The sequence below is a fragment of the Lissotriton vulgaris genome, chromosome 5 (genome assembly GCF_964263255.1).
Source record: "Lissotriton vulgaris chromosome 5, aLisVul1.2, whole genome shotgun sequence".
NCBI classification, from domain to species: domain Eukaryota; kingdom Metazoa; phylum Chordata; class Amphibia; order Caudata; family Salamandridae; genus Lissotriton; species Lissotriton vulgaris.
The window spans coordinates 860,312,006-860,330,985 of NC_141693.1; the positions used below are offsets into that span (position 1 = coordinate 860,312,006).

The window sequence follows — 18,980 nt, forward strand, 5'->3', positions numbered from 1 at the left end:
CCTGTCCCATGTGCTGACACAGAATTTAGATCAGAGCCCCTCTCACTCTCTTCCACATTAATCTCTGGCGGGCTCAGATCATCAGATAATAACTCGATGGATTGGGTTAGTAGTCCCACCGCCTGTGGTGATGAAGCAGCAGGGGTTGATCCATTTACAATATAACCACTTTTTGGTTTAACTTGACCTAGGGGAGCCCCGACATTGGGTGACTTAGTTGTAGCTATACTACCCATTGAATCCCGCTTTTGCGCCACAATCGAGTCCAATGAGAGCTTCTTCTCAGCCAACTGTATTTCGTGGACTAATATTGACTCTGCCCTCGATAAGAAGGCATCTAGGGTCCCCTTTACACCCCCCAACCAGTGAGCCCGTTGCCTTCCACTTACTCATCGTACTAAATAACAAATTTGGATGGACTAATAAATAAATGAGAGTCCAGTACCTTAAAAAACTGAATGAGTTCTGTCCCAATGCCCTCTGTGTTTTCCCAGGACCTAAATGTCCAAACGTTTGTTAGTGCGATGGGAGACAGCTATAAATCATCTTCGCCTGGTCCTCACATCTTCTTCCAACGATTAGCAGTGCATCGGGGCAGTACTTCGGGGTTCTGGTGATGATGTTAGGGGAGTGACCCAGCCCGGCCTCTTCCACAGCCTGATGGGCAAGGACAGGCCAGCCCTTGGCCTGGGCTTCGCCCGCGCACAACCGTGCTGCGGGAGCCCTGCGTTGTTTTTAAGCACCTCCTGGCGCTATGGCGAGCGTGGCATGGCGTGGGCGAAGTTTTCTGCCGCTGCCACTAAGGTTGATGGTATATGTGGTTCCCTCACCACCCCTTGTTGTAAATATTTTTGTCCACCCTAAGCGTGGAAGGGTATTCTCAGATGTGAGACCCTTGCTCATTGCACCATCAGGATTCAAGCAAACCTGGCCGAAGACGGCTGTAATGCCAGAAACCGTCCCCGGGAGCTTGTTTCCTTCCCAGTGTAAGAATTGGCTTTTGTAGTTTGGTTTGCCCTGTTCCCATCATGCACTGGGACCGGAACAGACTAATTTGCATACAGCCAGGTTCTGAAACTGGGATGGTGCAGTGAGCTAAAAAACTGTGTTGGATCTAGCCCTGATCTCTTGACTGGGTGAGAGCTTTCTGCTTTATTCAGAGACTCTGTCCCTCACCACCCCTTGTTGTAAATATTTTTGTCCACCCTAAGCGTGGAAGGGTATTCTCAGATGTGAGACCCTTGCTCATTGCACCATCAGGATTCAAGCAAACCAGGCCGAAGACGGCTGTAATGCCAGAAACCGGTCCCCGGGAGCTTGTTTCCTTCCCAGTGTAAGAATTGGCTTTTGTAGTTTGGTTTGCCCTGTTCCCATCATGCACTGGGACAGGAACAGACTAATTTGCATACAGCCAGGTTCTGAAACTGGGATGGTGCAGTGAGCTAAAAAACGGTGTTGGATCTAGCCCTGATCTCTTGACTGGGTGAGAGCTTTCTGCTTTATTCAGAGACTCTGTCCCTCACCACCCCTTGTTGTAAATATTTTTGTCCACCCTAAGCGTGGAAGGGTATTCTCAGATGTGAGACCCTTGCTCATTGCACCATCAGGATTCAAGCAAACCGGGCCGAAGACGGCTGTTATGCCAGAAACCGGTCCCCGGGAGCTTGTTTCCTTCCCAGTGTAAGAATTGGCTTTTGTAGTTTGGTTTGCCCTGTTTCCATCATGCACCGGGACAGGAACAGACTAATTTGCATACAGCCAGGTTCTGAAACTGGGATGGTGCAGTGAGCTAAAAAACGGTGTTGGATCTAGCCCTGATCTCTTGACTGGGTGAGAGCTTTCTGCTATATTCAGAGACTCTGTCCCTCACCACCCCTTGTTGTAAATATTTTTGTCCACCCTAAGCGTGGAAGGGTATTCTCAGATGTGAGACCCTTGCTCATTGCACCATCAGGATTCAAGCAAACCGGGCCGAAGACGGCTGTAATGCCAGAAACCGGTCCCCGGGAGCTTGTTTCCTTCCCAGTGTAAGAATTGGCTTTTGTAGTTTGGTTTGCCCTGTTCCCATCATGCACTGGGACAGGAACAGACTAATTTGCATACAGCCAGGTTCTGAAACTGGGATGGTGCAGTGAGCTAAAAAACGATGTTGGATCTAGCCCTGATCTCTTGAGCTAAAAAGAAGCAGCGTTTCCCCAAGTAAGTTTCGCACAAATTGGAAGTGGCTGGTGCATTTATTGGAGGGAGATTTGTAAATTTTAACCAGTTTTATTATTTTTGCGTTGTATGACGTGGGAGTGGCAAATTATTTATATATTTATTTTAATAGCTTGCATAGTTTGGTCTAAATTGCAGTGGGGATAGTATATGTATTACATTTTACATTTTATAATTTATTTTATGCTCCTATAATTTATATTATGTTTTTGTGTATTTAAAATTATAAAATGTATAATTATTATTAATTTGAATGTGTAAAATATTTTTTTCTAAATTTAAAGAATTTTAAGCTGTTTAATTTTTCTATTTAATTTAGAACGGTTTGTGTTTTAAAAGATTTTATGTTAATGGTATATGTATATATACATTTGTTTTTATACTATTTTTAAATTATAATATACATTAGTATTAGTTTAATTCCTGCAATTGACCTGTGGTAGGAAATAACATGCTGAGGAGCGGGGATTACAAAATCACTGAAGAATTTGGATATATAAACTACAGGAGACATAATGAGAAGCCGGAAAATGTACATGTATGAAGACATAGGACAGAGATTGGGTGTTTGAAGGGAAAGGGGTGAAAGATGTACGCTGATGCAAAGGATGAAAGTATATGGAGAGGAAGAATTTTTGAATTGATATTATGAAATTCAAAAGTACATTCGAGCTCATTCAGAGTCCCTGGAGAATCTGGATACCAGTGGAAATTTGGAGCTTTGGCCCAAACTGAAATTCCGAGTTTTGCATAAATTACCTCACATCCAAAATGTTACCCCTTCATATTTTTCCAGGAAAAGACTAATGAAATTAGAGTGGGGAAAATGTTCAAAAAAGAGGCAAGCTCTGTGATGTCTGGTGAGCATAACATTAATTCCTTAGGTTATCCCTTATTCCGAGGAGAAATACTCAGAAGAGAGAGTCTCCACCCCCGCCCCCCCCCCCCCAAATAAATGCTGCTCCTAAGGTATCTGAATGTATTGAGCGCTGTATGACTGCACCAAAATACACAGCACTCAGACAAAATAAGGAAGGAGTCCACACACTGGTCTATCATGCCCAAAGTTAGACTTACCTGGTAGCAGTAGTCGGAGACATAGTAGAGGCTGATGTTGTCTGGCAGGTGGTTTTGCACGGTGAGAAGAGCCTGGTCAAGCTTCAGCTCATTCCCTAAGGAGAAGGTTAGAGGGATTAATATACTACACACCGTTCAGGAGAGATGTCAGAAAATGGCGCTGCCCAGGTTAGCTGGGGGTCAATGCTCTACGGCTACACCATGGAGGCCTCTGGAAGAGTAGCCTCTGAACAGACCCATTTGTGTATTTGGGTTTGTTGACCAGATGACTCCATATTATCATGGACACAAGCGCCAGGGTACTCAGCCGGGTGAGTCGTGCACTATACAAATACACCCAACATCACCACATAAAGTCCTGTGGCAACACCTGTTGTCAAGGAGGTCATTAGGCTGCTCGTCTAGAGCACTCAAAGAGGATTACTCACACTCCAGTAATGTTGCAAAAATATAATCCTTTTTTTCCATTTTCTGATTAGAAAAAGTGCAAAATGTGTTTCAGATGGCTCAGGTCCTTGCTTAAAGAAGATATATGTACAGCATTTTGAGATACTTTAATAAGCAGATGACTTTCAAATTTAACAAGTTCTTGTGACCTTCCTATTTCAATTCGGTCTATTTTAACATTTTAAATCAGACCTAACTTAACATCAGGTCCATATATTCATAACGACCATGATTTCCAAATATAAGTTTTAAATACGTATGAAGAATCGTAACATCATCATTCAAATATATTTCCTGATTTTCACAAAAATTACTTTCAACTCATTTCAAACACAACATTGATCCCTAAAATTCACATCATAATACTTTGTTAGCCTTGCGAGTTAGTGAACCTGGCCAAGAAGGACAACATATTCCAGTCCTGATCTTTCATTCAACAACAAAAGCCATTTGAGAATATTTCAATTGAACCAACTGGACTAAATTTCTAGATTGCAATGGTTTCTGGAAGAAAGACTTGGACTGGAATTTAGTGTCCAGTTCCATGATGTCATTGGTAACCATGAGGTTTGTAGCTTTAAGTTATGTGTTGTTGAAGTTTACATGGAACAATAGGTTTAAACCTCATTTCCAAGCCAAGGTATGCTATGCCATAGCTGGCAACATTAGAACATTTGGACTCTAAATTTCCAGAGCTCACGTTTTATGCCTACAGCTTTTGTTTCTTTGGACTGTAACCTCTTGGCACCATCGACATTCACAGTGAGCTCCACACCAGGGATTTTTACTTGTATTGGTGGTTTCGAACTTTTGGGACAACCTTAGCTAACCAGAGGGACACATTTGTTTGTAGGAACCTTTTTCAAAATGGTGCAATGCACCAGTGTTTTCACCCTTCTGAGATTTGCTATGTATCTTATATATTAAGTCCCATTGCAAGTAGTTCCTCAACTCAGTCTTCAAGATGGAGCATTATTCACTTTCCTTCTCTCGTCCGGCAACAACAAGCACCTGCACATATTTATACATCTAAACAGAAATGCGCTGTTGAGCTGTAAACAACACAGACTAGGTAGATGTATACCTACATACTTAAGGAACAATGTTTGTGTGACTACTTATTAACATTTGGGTACACAATCTCATATGTTAAAGTAGACATGTGCTCGTGAAATAGACTTCTGTGTACATTTGTAAGCAGCCTCCAGTAAATGCTCAATGTTCAATATCAAGGATTGCAAGTGACATGCACATATATGTAGAAGTGAACTTGCTCTGTCTCGCCCTTTATCACCAAGCTTTGGGTATGCACACTCACACAAAACAGTGGTGGGGTGAGCTCTGGCATAGAGACTAGAGCTTCCGCCTTTGTAACCTGCACTGGGGCTTGACTCAACATAGACTGATTCTGGGTGAAATCAATCAATCTTCCTCTGCCTAAAAATGTGTGCAAAAAGTATTTATCTAACCCCACTTGATTTATTTACATGAGATAATCTCCCAATCCTCACATACTGTACAGTGATCACTTGCTTCATAACTAGGTTTTTGCCATATAAACACCAATACATACCTAACAGAAGGGAGGCAAGTTTGTGTCTTCATCATGGTATCATGAATGGTTATATCAGATAATTGTGTGTTTGGGAAATGATAGTCGTTTGATGCTTAAAAGCATCAGCGTGGGCACTACGGAAGCTCAATGAGACAGAATAAGCAAAGAAAAGAAGGAAGTTTTCTGCTTTTAGGACTTAAGTAGAAAGTTGCAGTAATATTTACTCAAAAATGGTCTTTATTTACATGGTAAAGTGTGGGATCCATCTATGCAGATTAAATACCGCAAGAAAGACAACAATTAATAAAATTGGCTCAGCAGCCACTTGATGTATCACTGTGAGGATGGACCAACAAGGTTAACAGGTTTCACTTATCTAGCTGGATTTATAATCGTCAGTGTGGCCATCACAAATGACATCATGGCACCCGCCTAGAATAATTTTGTGTCATAGCGCAGTATGCAGGGACCCACATTGTACAATGGGATTAAAATCTAGGCTCCCCATCTCACCAATGGTCAAGAGTTTGCATCAATAAGTTACCTTGGAGTCTCATCGCCACACATGCACCTAGAGCCTGCTTTGGTCCTAGTGAAGGACCTTACCAGATGGAAGTTGATTTTCCACTATATCAGAGGTAGCATAAAAGGGGGGCGTGGTTTCGGCGCCGAAGGACATGGCCGCCGGTCCGGAGGGTTCCGCAGAGACGTAGCCGCGACGGGAAGCTTTCGAGTGCTCCCAACGACTACGGGTCCTCGAAACCTGCAATTTCTGGAACCGGAACACCCGCGGCACACATTGGTGCCCTTTCCGACGTTAGAAAGAACAGCGGTATGATTTTCCTCACTCCTGCGCCATAACTCAAGTGCGTCAGAGTCGCGGCCGCCATTTTGCCGTTTCTGCAGCTTCGGACGCGCACACGAGCGCTGCTTGCTGTTCTCCTAAAATCATGACCTCCTTCTTCCTGCCATGCTATTTTTATGGACATTTGACCTCCAGTAATGTATAAGAACAATATTTTCATGACTAGTAATTGCGCAATTTTAATTTTCATCGTCCATGCGCTTCTGTGCTTTTTCCTCATTAGCATATTTTCTTATATTTCTGATGCTTATTTCTTTCAAGAAAACGCTATACAGATTATACTCCATGCATGCTCCTGAGGTAAATGACTGTGTTGCGCTTTATTGTTTTTGGATGCAGTTATTCCTTCACCAGTCTGGCTGCTTAGAAATCTTGTGATGAACTCATTGTAGCTTTGGTGCAGTCCTTCTTCTTTACTACATTCGTGGATTTTGAACAGTTTGTTGCATCTTCATTGTGCATGCTCAGGTTACTTATTTAGTGGTTTTGAACTTGGTTGGCTCTCATTTTATAAAAAATCTTTTTGCTGGCGATGTCACGACAAACAGAAGTCCCTCTCAACAAGCTACTTCCACCAATATGCCTTTACGGGATGTTAATCCTTTTAGCGTGCTGCAAGAGCATTTAGAGGACACACCTAAGGACGCTACTTCTATGAAGGACTCCTCTCCTCCTTCTTCTCGCTCAAATACAAAGAACACTTCAAAATTACCTTCTGCGTCTTCCTCTACCACGGGGAAACGAGTTAAAGCCAACCCTCCTTCTCCTCCTAATGCTTCGAAATCCGTTCTCTTAAACCCTTCATGGAAGAAATTCGTTCACTCAAGCCATATATGGCCGACAAAACGCTCGCCTTCAGAGCCTTAAAGTTAATTGGTCACACAGAAGCAAAAAGTTGACCATCTTGAAAAGTCTATTTCTTCAGTTCAGCCTCTCACGGATCAGGTTCCTGGCATGCACAGAGAAATTCAAAGCCTCAAAAAACAGGTGGAAAATTTAGAAAACCAAAACAGACACAATAATCTACGCATTTACGGTCTGGCGGAGGGACTTGAGGGGTCAAATCCCATCTCCTTCTTTCAGACTTTTCTGCCTCAGCTTCTTGGTCTCCGGAGTTCTCCAATTTTAAACATCCAACGTGCTCATCGCCTCGGTCCACCCTCTCGCATCCCTTCTTCATCATCTTCTACAGTTAAACCCAGAGGTGTTATTTTATATTTTTGCGAATATACTGATTTACTCAGAGTCCTTCAGGCTGCCAAGCAAAAAGGGAAAATTGCTTGGCAGGGATCCAACCTCTTCTTTGCTCAAGATTATGCCAAAAGCACAGCAGATCGTCGTAAGAAGTTTCTGGAAATGAGGCCTGCTCTTCACTCTTTGAACGCTCTATACGGATTATTCCATCCATGTCTATTCAAAGTGACTTATACCAACAAGACGACGAACTACGAAGAACCGGTTATGCTTCAGCGTTTTCTAGACTCATGTTCAAGTGTCTCCATGGAAATTCCTCGACCATGAGTACTTTGTTTGCGTTCTTCGTATGCTGGAGTGATGTCGCGTCTTGATGTCCTGCCTGTATTCGTCTACACTTTGTACTTTATATTTTGTATTTTTGACTTGTATTCTGTATTTCCTTTTGTGCTTTGTTCTTCTCTCATGTTGCATTATTTGTCTTGTTAACATTGTTCTTTTGATTTTTTCCAGATGCGGTTTTTGTGACCCCCTACATTGTCTGCTTTTTGTATTCACTCGGAAGTCCTTCTCCCTGTGCGCGTTCCTCATTCCTCATTGTTTGAGTGTGGTACGTCTCTTTAATGTTTCTTTTCATTATCAAATGTTCTTATTCTTTTCCATTGTTCGTTCTTTGTTTCTCTTTTTCTCAGTGGTCATTTCTCTTCTTTCTTCCTTTCCTATCTCCCTCTCTCTTTATTTCTCCTTCCTGTACTATTCTTCTTACTTTTCCGTTGCTTCACCATTTCTTGTTTTTCTGCTATTTCAATCTCAAAATCTTTTTCTCTTCTCTGTTATTTTCTCTTCTTTTCCTACTATGATTCTGCACTGTTATACTGTGCATATTATTAATTTCCAACCTACATGATACTCTCTTATCTTTTGTTTTTATAAGAAATGTTCATGTTTCTTACCAATAATATGAGCCTAGTTACCTATGCTGTTTATATTCTTGTGTTTGGTTCATATATCCTATTTCATAGATGTTATTTTGCCGTTAATTCTGATAATATATGTGCATGTTTATTTTTTATGACTCATTTAGAGTCTTAACTTAGAATGTCAAGGGAGTTGACAATCCTATAAAGAGACAACAAGTTTTAACTCATTTAGCTAGATTGAATGTAGATATTGCCTTTATTCAAGAAACCCATTTCTCTGATATTGAAGCAGCCAAGCTGAAAAGAGGTTGGGTGGGTTTTGTTTTCTCCTCCCCAGACTTTGGAAAGAAAAATGGCCTATCGATATTGTGTCATAAAAACATCAATTTACAATAGTTCATCAAGAAAATGATCTTGAAGGTCGCTGGGTAATTGTTAAATTGCTTATTGATCCCATTCCCTTGGTGTTGTTTAATGTTTATGCACCTTTAATATGTTCTGGAATCAGATTTCCGATAAACTCCTTATGTTTGCTGATGATTACCTTATCTTTGGGGGTGACTGTAACCAGGTCCTTGACCCTATCCTAGATAGACATTCCTCTGTCAGATTCACAAACACTAAGATGCATTCTCAGTTTACTTCTGCTATTCGACGCAAAGCTTTAACTGACATTTGGAGGCTTTGTAACCCAGATTTACAGGAGTATACTTCTCATTCCCCTCCTCATAATTTACAATCCAGAATAGATCACCTTTTCTTTAGTAAACCCTTATCCCAACTTGTTACACATGCTGAAATTGGGTCCATATTGATATCAGATCATGCCCCAGTTTTTGCAGACTTTGACCTTCTACCTTTCAGTCCCCATAAGGGTAAATGGCGTTTCAATAATTCACTTCTTTTAGATCCTAATTTCACAGGCCAATTCACTTCTTTTGCAACTGAATTTTTCTCTATTAATTCTATCCCAGAATATTCTCCAGTGATGATATGGGATTCTTTTAAAGCAGCAGCTAGAGGGTTTGTCATAAGTTTTGTCTCCCGGAAAAAGACGTTTTTTGAAGTCAAACATGCTCAGTTGTTAGCCAACCTTAAAAACCTTGAATATTACTATTATCGTTCTAATTCTGAAACCTCATTAAAGCGTCTCATAGATGCGAAAATTTCTTTTAACAAATCGTCTACGGAAGCTGCATCTTCCTATCTTTTGAAAAGTAGTGCCCGATATTATGGAGGCCAGAATAAGATGGGCAAACTGCTTGCAAATTATTTAAAAATTCGTCGTGAACGTACTAAAATTGAATCCATACGTAATACTGCTGGTGTTTCGTTATTTAAAAATAGTGATATTTTAAATGAATTTGTTTTCTTCTATAAAACTTTGTACACGCCAGAAAATTGTCCGTCCTCTACTGCTCTTTCTTCTTTCTTTCACTCATTACATCCTCCCTCCACGGAGGACATAGACTTTGCCTCACTGGAGAAGGATATCACTTTATCTGAAATTACTCATGCTGTCTCTAAACTAAAAAGAGGTAAGGCACCTGGTCCTGATGGCTTCAATATTGAGTTCAATGCTCATTTTGCCTCTTTACTATTCTCTCATCTTTTATCGCTTTATCAACATTTTGTAAAGGAAGGTTCTTCTTCAGGTACTTTTCAGGAAGCTGTGATCTGCTTGATTCCTAAAGAAAATAAAGATTCCTTCCTTTGTAAGAACTACCGACCGATTTCCTTAGTTAATCTTGATTACAAGATATTTGCAAAGCTCCTTGCTCTCCGTCTTGATCCCATCCTCCCACACATTATTGGTCCTGAACAATCTGGTTTTGTTAAAGGTCGTCTGTCATCCGATAATTCTAGGGTTTTCTTTAATATTCTAAGTAAGGCCTATTCTCTTGACTATCCCATTGCCGCTACAGCATTGAACGCTGAAAAAGAATTTGATAGGATAGGTTGGGATTTCATGTTTCAGGCACTTAAATGGATTGGTCTTCCTACTAAATTAATCTCTCTCATTTCTTTATTATATTCTGACTCCAAAGCCTCTATTTTTGTTAATGGTGTCTCCTCTGACTTCTTATCTCTTTCTAGAGGAGTCCGTCAGGGTTGTCCTTTATCCCCACTTTTATTTATCATTGCCTTAGAACCTTTTTTAACGCTTGACAACAGTATTTCTGGCTTTAAACTTGATTCTCCCCATGTTAAATTGTCTGTCTATGCTGATGACATCCTTCTTTACTGTTCTAATCCTTCTATTTCTCTACCAGCTTTTCTCTCTCAAGTGGATACATTCTCCCAACTATCCGGTTATCGTTTTAATTCAGATAAATGTGAAGTTCTCCCTTTAAATGTTCTCTGTCTCGAACAAGATTTTATTTCCTCTGGCTTTGCTTGGAAGACTTCTAAAATCAAATATTTAGGTTTATGGTTTACCCCCTCTATTCCAGAAACTTTAAAAGAAAATGTTGACACTCTTTCTAACTCTCTCTCTACATCCATTGATCGTTGGCACCCACTTTTTCTTTCCTGGTATGGTCGATTAGATTCAATTAAAATGATGCTCTCTCCGCTTATCCTTTATCTTCTTTCTATGATCCCAGTTCATATTTCTGATTTTTATTTTTAAAAAATTGATTCTATTTCAAATAAATTCCTCTGGAAAAATAAATCTCCTCGTATAGCTCTTAATGCTCTTTAAGCTGATAAATCCTCGGGTGGCCTCAAATTCCCCGATTTCAAATCGTATCATCATGCTTTTTCTCTAAGACAATCTTCTCGTTGGTTGTATCTGGACCAAGATATGCATCCTCCTCTTTGGTTGAAAATAGAACAACACTTTATATCTCCCTTTCACTTTCGTGAATCACTAGCTTTTACTAATAATATTTCTTCATTTCGACCTGAAGTGATCTCTCATACTCGTAAATTATTAATACCTTTTCTTCCTTCCTCCTATCCGGCCTTATCTTCGTTAGACACTCAATCTATTTGGCATAATCATTTACTGCGTATCAAAGGTCGTACCATTTATTGGAAAAAATGGAGACTCAAGGGTTTGCTTTGGATTTCGCAATTGGTGTTTGATTCCCTTCCCCTCTCTTTTTCAGACCTCCAACTGAACTTCTCTTTACCCTCTTCTTGTAAATCTCAATATGATTCTCTTCTTCCTTCTCTTCTTCAATATCTTCATTCTTTACCCCCTAACGCAAACATCCCTACTTCATCTTCTAATAGTTTTCCGCTGTTATCTACTCATACATCGGCCTCATTTTTATATAAGCACCTATTTTTCGCTACTAACAGACCTAAGGGAAAAGCTGAATTGGCCTGGGAAAAGGACTTTGGTGAATGTTGGTCTATTCCTTTTTGGGATTCATTATGGTAAAAAATTCATAAGACATCCAGAGCAGCTAATACATCCCAGACCTTGTATTTTATTTATAAACGCCTTCTTTTTACCCAATTGAAATTAGCCACTTTTTCAGCAGACCTATTCTCTACCTGTTGGTCTTGTAAAAGTGCCTCATTCAATTTAAAACATATGCTCTTTGATTGCCCCTCCTTATCTCAGTTTTGGCTCTCAGTTTGGTCTCAAATTAATAACATTTTCAATACCCAAATCCCCTTTTCCTCCTCCCATATCTTTTTAGGGTCACTATCTCCCTCTTGGCCTCACCCAACACATATGCATATTCCCTCTTTAATTGACTTATTATTAGCGATTGCCCTTCACTTAATTACTTCTAACTGGAAACAAGCAGATAAAGTTACTTTCAAGGCCTGGTGGAATGCTGTTTGTTTTCACCATAGATTAGACACATGCAATAATAACCCTCTCTCTCTATGTATTAAGGGAGATCTTTTATGGCTCCCTCTATCCTCTTACCTTTCGGATCTAGCCTTAGCTTCTTCTATTAACATGATCACTCTAGATGTAGTTAAGAAACCTCCATAAATTTTCCTGTTGTCTCCTTACCCTCTACTCTAGATGACTGCCTTTGGTTTTTTGCTCCCTTTTTTCCGTATTAGTTCTGTTAATGTACGATTTTGTGTCTACAAAAAAAAAATTCTTGTTTTTACCAATATTCTTGTTGTAACCTAAAGGCAAAGTTTAGGTGTTGCTTTCACTGACATTATTCATACATGTTATTCCCCCCTCCCTCTCTCTCCTCCCTCTTCTCCCCCCTTTCTCTTTCTTTCTTCTTTTATTACATGAAGACTGTAATAGGTTGTATAATGTATTAGCTTATTTTTTCATTGTATTTTCTCTTATATGATTCTTTTGTGTTTATGACTTTTTTCATCCTTAATAAACCTTAAACTTAAAAAAAAGAGTTAGCATAAAAGATAATGTGCATCCTTTGACCACTGCTGACATCACACAGTTGCCCGTTTGTCCCACCCTCAGCTCCCCAACAGCTTATGGTAGGCTACTGAAGCTCAATTTTGAAGGTAAGTCATGGAAACCACAGAAAGTAAACAAGATCCACAGCGTCCTGCATTCATTTTATTCCAGTTGCTGCCTTCATGCTGCTGATACCAGGGATCGCAAGGGCAGCATCGGGGGGTATCAATGAGCAAACCAGGGGTATCAACTCGTACCCATGGCTATTCGTAACTTAATTCTTTGGTGGGCAACACGGACAGAAAGTTTCTGCTGATTGAAAAGCAACAAGTCTGAGTATCAGCGCCTGCTGAACAATCACTGGCAAAGCCAATAGGACTCGCCTATGTGACAGCTATTGGCTTTGGCAATCTGCTTTAGCCATTGTGTACACCAGTGTGGCTGCTTTTAAGCATGGCTAAATGTTAGTGGTGTAGATTGGAGTGGGGTAGAGTGAAATGGGGTACAGTGGGGTTGTTTGGCATAGAGTGGAGTAGGGTAGGAGTCGGGTGGATTGGGATACATTGGGGTACATTGGAGTGAGGTAGCTTAGCATGGTAGAATGGAGTGGGGTAGAGTGGGACAGGGTAGATCTGATTGGGGTAGAGCGAGGTAGATTGGGGCAAAGTAGAGTGGGAAATATCGGGGTAGATTGGGAAGAGAGGAATGGGGTGGATTGGGGTAGATTAGAGTGGAGTTGGGTAGGCTGAAGTAGAGTGGAGTGGGGTAGATTGGAGTAGGGTTAGATTGGGTGGATTATAGTAAGGTAAAACGGAATGGAGTGGGGGATATTGGGTAGCATGGAGTGCAGTAGATTGGGGGAGTGGGGTAGACTGGAATGGTGTGGGGTAGATTGAGATGTGATTGGGTAGATTGGGGTGGAGTGGGATAGAGTGTGATAGATTGGAGCCATGTGGAGTACATTGGAGGGGGAGAGCGGGGTATAGTGAATTGGGGTAGATTAGGGTGAAGTGGAGTAGACTGGGGTTGAGTAGGGTAGATTGGGGTGAAGTGGAGTAGACTGGGGTTGGGTAGGGTATATTGGAGTGGGGTAGATTGGAGAGGGGTAGATAGGAGCGCAGAGCAGTAGATTGGAGTGGAGTAGGTTAGAGTGGAGTGGGGTAGAGTGGAGTGGAGTGGGGTAGAGTGAATGGAGTGGGGTAGAGTGGAGTGAGGTAGAGTGAATGAGATAGACCCTTGACCCTTGGTTGGTTGTTCCCCACAACGCACCGCTCCGGCTGTGTGCCCTTTGACCCAGCCTGCTGCTGCTGCTGCCGTCAGGGGTTTGACACCTTCTGCTTGTAGCTTGCTTCCATTGCACGCCTTGTAAATCCGCTGTTGGTCTTTTGCTCCCCCCTCTCTTCTGTGCCATTACTCCCCATTGTTGCCCATTCCTTCATTGCCTGCCAGTTCCCGCCACTTTCAATCAATCAATCAAAGCATTTATATAGCGCACTACTCACCCAGAGGGTCTCAAGGCCCTGGGGGAGGGGGGTCCGCTACTGTTCGAACAGCCAGGTCTTGAGTTGCTTCCTGAAGGCGAGGTGGTCCTGGGTCAGGCGGAGGTGGGTCGGGAGGGAGTTCCATGTCTTGGCGGCGAGGTAGGAGAAGGACCGTCCCCCTGTGGTGGCTCTTCGGATGCGGGGGACGGCGGCGAGGGCGTGGCCGGTCGATCGAAGCTGGCGTTTGGGAGCGTAGAAGTTGAGGCGGCTGTTGAGGTATCCTGGGCCTTGGTTGTGTAGGGCTTTGTGTGCATGGGTGAGGAGTCGGAAGGTGATTCTCTTGTTGACCGGGAGCCAGTGCAGGTCTCTCAGGTGTCCGGTGATGTGGCTGCGACGGGGGATGTCCAGGATGAGTCGTGCTGTGGCGTTCTGGATCCGCTGGAGTCTCTTCTGGAGTTTGACGGTGGTTCCGGCGTATAGGGAGTTGCCGTAGTCCAGCCGGCTGGTGACGAGGGCCTGGGTGACCATCTTCCTGGTCTCTGTGGGGATCCACCGGAAGATCTTACGTAGCATGCGCAGGATGTTGAAGCACGACGAGGAGACGGCGTTGACTTGTCTGGTCATGGAGAGGGAGGAGTCCAGGATGAAGCCCAGGTTGCGTGCGTGGTCTGTTGGTTTGAGTGCGCTGCCTAGGGCGGGGGCCACCAGGAGTCGTCCCAGGCGGAGGGTGAGGATCCCAGGATGAGGACTTCTGTCTTGTCCGAGTTCAGTTTAAGGCGGCTGTTCTTCATCCATTCGGCTACCTCTTTCATCCCTTTGTGAAGGTTGGCTCTGGCGGAGGCGGGGTCGTTGGTGAGGGAGAGAATCAGCTGGGTGTCGTCGGCGTAGGAGATGATGTTGAGGTTGTGCTGGCGTGCGATGTCTGCGAGGGGGCTCATGTAGACATTGAAGAGGGTTGGACTGAGCGAGGAGCCTTGAGGAACGCCGCAGATGACTTCGGTGGCTTCAGATCTGAACGGGGGGAGGCGGACTCTCTGTTTCCTTCCGGCGAGGAAGGAGATGATCCACTCCAGTGCCTTCTCCTGGATTCCGACGTTGCTGAGTCGCTGCACTAGTGTACGGTGGCAGACAGTGTCGAAGGCCGCGGAGAGGTCTAGGAGGATGAGGGCTGCTGTTTCTCCGTTGTCAAGCAGTGCTCGGATGTCATCGGTGGCTGCGATCAGGGCGGTCTCGGTGCTGTGGTTGGCCCGGAAGCTGGACTGCGAGAGGTCGAGGGATCCGTTTGTCTCGAGGAAGGCGGTCAGCTGCTTGTTGACGGTCTTCTCGATGACTTTAGCAGGAAACAGGAGCAGCGAGATGGGGCGGTAGTTCTTGAGGTCGGTTGGGTCGGCTGATGGCTTCTTTAGTAGAGCGCTGAGTTCGGCGTGCTTCCAGCTTTCCGGGAAGGTAGCGGTGTCAAAGGAGGTGTTGATGATGTCCCACTGGTGGGGTGCGATGACAGCGTCGGCCTTGTTGAAGACGTGGTGAGGGCAGGGGTCGGTAAGAGATCCGGAGTGGATGGAGTTCATCGTGCGGACGGTGTCTTCGGTGCTGATCGGGGTCTAGGCGCGGAGGGTGGTGGTGGGGGGCGGTGGTTCGGTCATGGCATGCGTTGGTTGAGTGCTGAAGCTGTTGTCTATGTCCGCGATCTTGTTGTGGAAGTAGGAGGCGAGGGAGTTGCAGAGGTCTTGCGAAGGGGTGATGTCGTTGTTTCCGGCATTGGGGTTGGAGAGCTCTTTAACAATTTTGAAGAGTTCCTTGCTGTTGTGTGCGTTGTTGTCCAGTCGTTCCTTGAATGCGGTTTTCTTGGTGGCGTGGATGAGTTGGTGGTGTTTTCGGGTGGCGAGCTTGAGGGCAGTCATGTTGTCCGGTGTTGGGTCTCTGCGCCATGTTCTCTCGAGGGCTCTGCAGTTCTTCTTGGAGCTCTTGAGTTCGTCGGTGAACCATGGGGCTTTCTTGCTACCGGGTCTGCTAGGCGGGGTCTTCAGAGGGGCGAGGTCTTCTGCGCAGTTGCTGATCCACTTCGCGAGGTTGGTGGCCACCTGGCTTGGGTTCGTTGCGCTGGTGGGAGGGTTCATGCTCAGGAAGGTCGCGAGCTGGTCGGCTGTGATCTTGTTCCAGCTTCTGCGTGCAACCTGTTGCTGGTGGTGGTGGATCGTGGTCCTTCTGAAGCTGAAGTGGACGCAACTGTGGTCTGTCCAGTGGAGTCCGGTGGCGTGGCTGAAGGCCCTGCCCCCAACTCTCCCATTCCCCCACCGACCTCCCAGCTGCTCCTCCCTCCTACCTCCCCTTCTTATGGCGGCCGCTGTGGGGCTGCGCCGCTGGGGCACCAAAGGCAAGCCCGTCTGCGCCCATCCTAACCTTGACCGCGCCCAGTGCCAGGACCCTTGAACCCCGCGAACGCCACGACAACCGACTCCACTTCAACTCCAGCACCCTCTACGCAGGACGATCACTCACCTGCTGCCTGGCCGCCCCGACACGCACACAAGGACCCTTCTCTTGCTACACCTGCATCCGACCCGCCAACCCAGCGACCAGGAAAGAACCCAACTACCTCAAATGCATCCTCCTCAAAAACCTGCTCCGGTTGCAAACATGCCGTTGAACTCTGGGACCTACTAGACTCAACCTCCTCAGACATCGCCTTCCTGACGGAGACCTGGCTGAACCCCTCCTCGGCATCCGACATTACCATAGCCATCCCGGACGGCTTCAAGATCACCTGCAGGGACCGCACCAACGGAGTAGGTGGAGGAATCACCATCATCCACAGGAACACCCTCAGAGTCTCGAATAGCACCAACGACACCCTCAGCACCGTTGAACACCTGCACTTCCAGATCCACACCGACCCCAACACCACCCTCAGAGGAACCCTCACCTACAGACCCCCCAGACCCCGACTACAGTTCAGTGACTCCATCGCCGACTTCGCCTGCACACACGCCCTCACCTCCAAGGTCTACTCCCTCCTCCGGGACCTGAACTGCCACCTCGAGAACAACAACGACACCAACTCCATAGTGATCGACAACCTATCCCACCTCGGACTCAAGACAACTCGTCACAACACCCACCCACTCTGCCGGCCTCACGCTCGACCCCATCTTCTCCGCAAGCTCCCACATCTGCTTCAACCACACCACCAAACTCCACTGGACCGACCATCTCTGCATTCACTTCACCTTCCGAAAACCTACCTCACACCATCGCTCCCAGTCCCAACAGATGTATCGCCGCTGCTGGAGTAAATACACCGAACACCAGCTAACCACTACCCTTGCCCAGAACCCACCACCCGAGCACTCCGACGCTAACACCGCTGCCCGCAACCTCAGACAGTGGATCGACGACAGGGCCAACACCCTCGCCTCGTTCAAGAACCCCTCCAACAGTCACACCAGCAAGAAAGCCAGCTGGTTCACTGAAGTCTACCAGGCCTCCAAGCAAACCTGCCGAAAGCTGGAGAAGAACTGGCTCTGGGAACGAACACCAGACAGCTACCCAGCCCACAAGAACGCCACCCGAAGACACCATCACCTCATCAGATTAGCTAAAAGGGCCTACTTCAAAGACCACCTAGACAACAATGCACACAACAGCAAAGAGCTCTTCAATATAGTCAAGGAGCTCTCCAACCCCAGCTCCAACACCAACGATATCTAACCTTCGCAAGACCTGTGCGACTCACTGGCCACCTTCTTCCATCGCAAGATTCAACATGACCGGCACGACAACCACTAAAACCCCCGCCCCCAATCCACCATCCGCACCAACCGCCTACTCTCCTGGACCAACATCAATGACAACGACACCACCAAGGTCATGAACACCATCCACTCTGGATCTCCATCAGACCCCTGCCCACACCACATCTTCAACAAAGCCAGCGCAGCCATCGCACACCACCTCCGGAAAGTCATCAGCATCTCCTTCGAGACAGCAACCTTCCCGGAGAGCTGGAAGAACGCCGAGATTAAGGCCTTACTCAAGAAACCCTAGGCGGACCCCAAGGACCTCAAGAACTTCCGGCCCATCTCCCAGCTCCCATTCCCATCGAAGGTCATAGAGAAGACTGTCAACAAACAACTGATCCGCTACCTCAAGGAAAACAGCATCCTGGACCCGTCCCAGTCCGGGTTCTGCAGCAACCACAGCATCGAAACTGCCCTCATCGCCACCACCGATGACATCAGGACCCTGCTAGACAACGGATAAACCGCGGCCCTCATCCTCCTGGACCTGTCAGCCTCCTTCGACATGGTCTGCCACCACACACTACGAACACGCCTCCAAGAGGCCGGGATCCAAGAGAAGGTCCTGGACTGGACCACCTCCTTCCTCACCGGCAGAACTCAGAGCGTCCACCTCCCCCCCTTCCTCTCCGAAGCCACGGAGATCATCTGCGGCGTACCCCAGGGCTCATCCCTCAGCCCAATGTTGTTCAACATCTACATGGCACCGCTCGCCCATGTTGCCCGGCTGCATGACCTCAACATCATCTCCTATGCCGACGACACCCAGCTGATCTTCTCCCTCACCAAGGACCTCCACACCACCAAAACCAACCTCCACGAAGGAATGAAAGCCATCACCGAGTGGATGAGGAACAGCTGACTGAAGCTGAACTCGGACAAGGCGGAGGTCCTCATCCTCGGATCCACCCCTTCTGCTTGGAACAACTCCTGGTAGCTGACTGCACTGGGAACAGCTCCAACACCCATCGATCACACATGCAACTAGGGGTCAGCCTCGACTACACCCTCTCCATGACCGAGCAGGTCAACACTGTCTCTTCCTCCTGCTTCAACACCCTCTACATGGTCCACGA

At 45.5% G+C, this 18,980-nt stretch overlaps 1 protein-coding gene across 1 annotated transcript in view; it reads right to left on the reverse strand.

The window, feature by feature from the left end:
* Nucleotides 1-18,980, reverse strand: part of LOC147711708 (heparan-alpha-glucosaminide N-acetyltransferase-like) — a 1,547,073-nt gene that overhangs the window by 1,490,043 nt on the left and 38,050 nt on the right. The window contains exon 2 of the mRNA XM_086920225.1: nucleotides 3,295-3,389. Coding sequence (XP_086776351.1) covers nucleotides 3,295-3,389 — 95 coding nt within the window. The remainder of the gene's footprint in view (nucleotides 1-3,294; nucleotides 3,390-18,980) is intronic.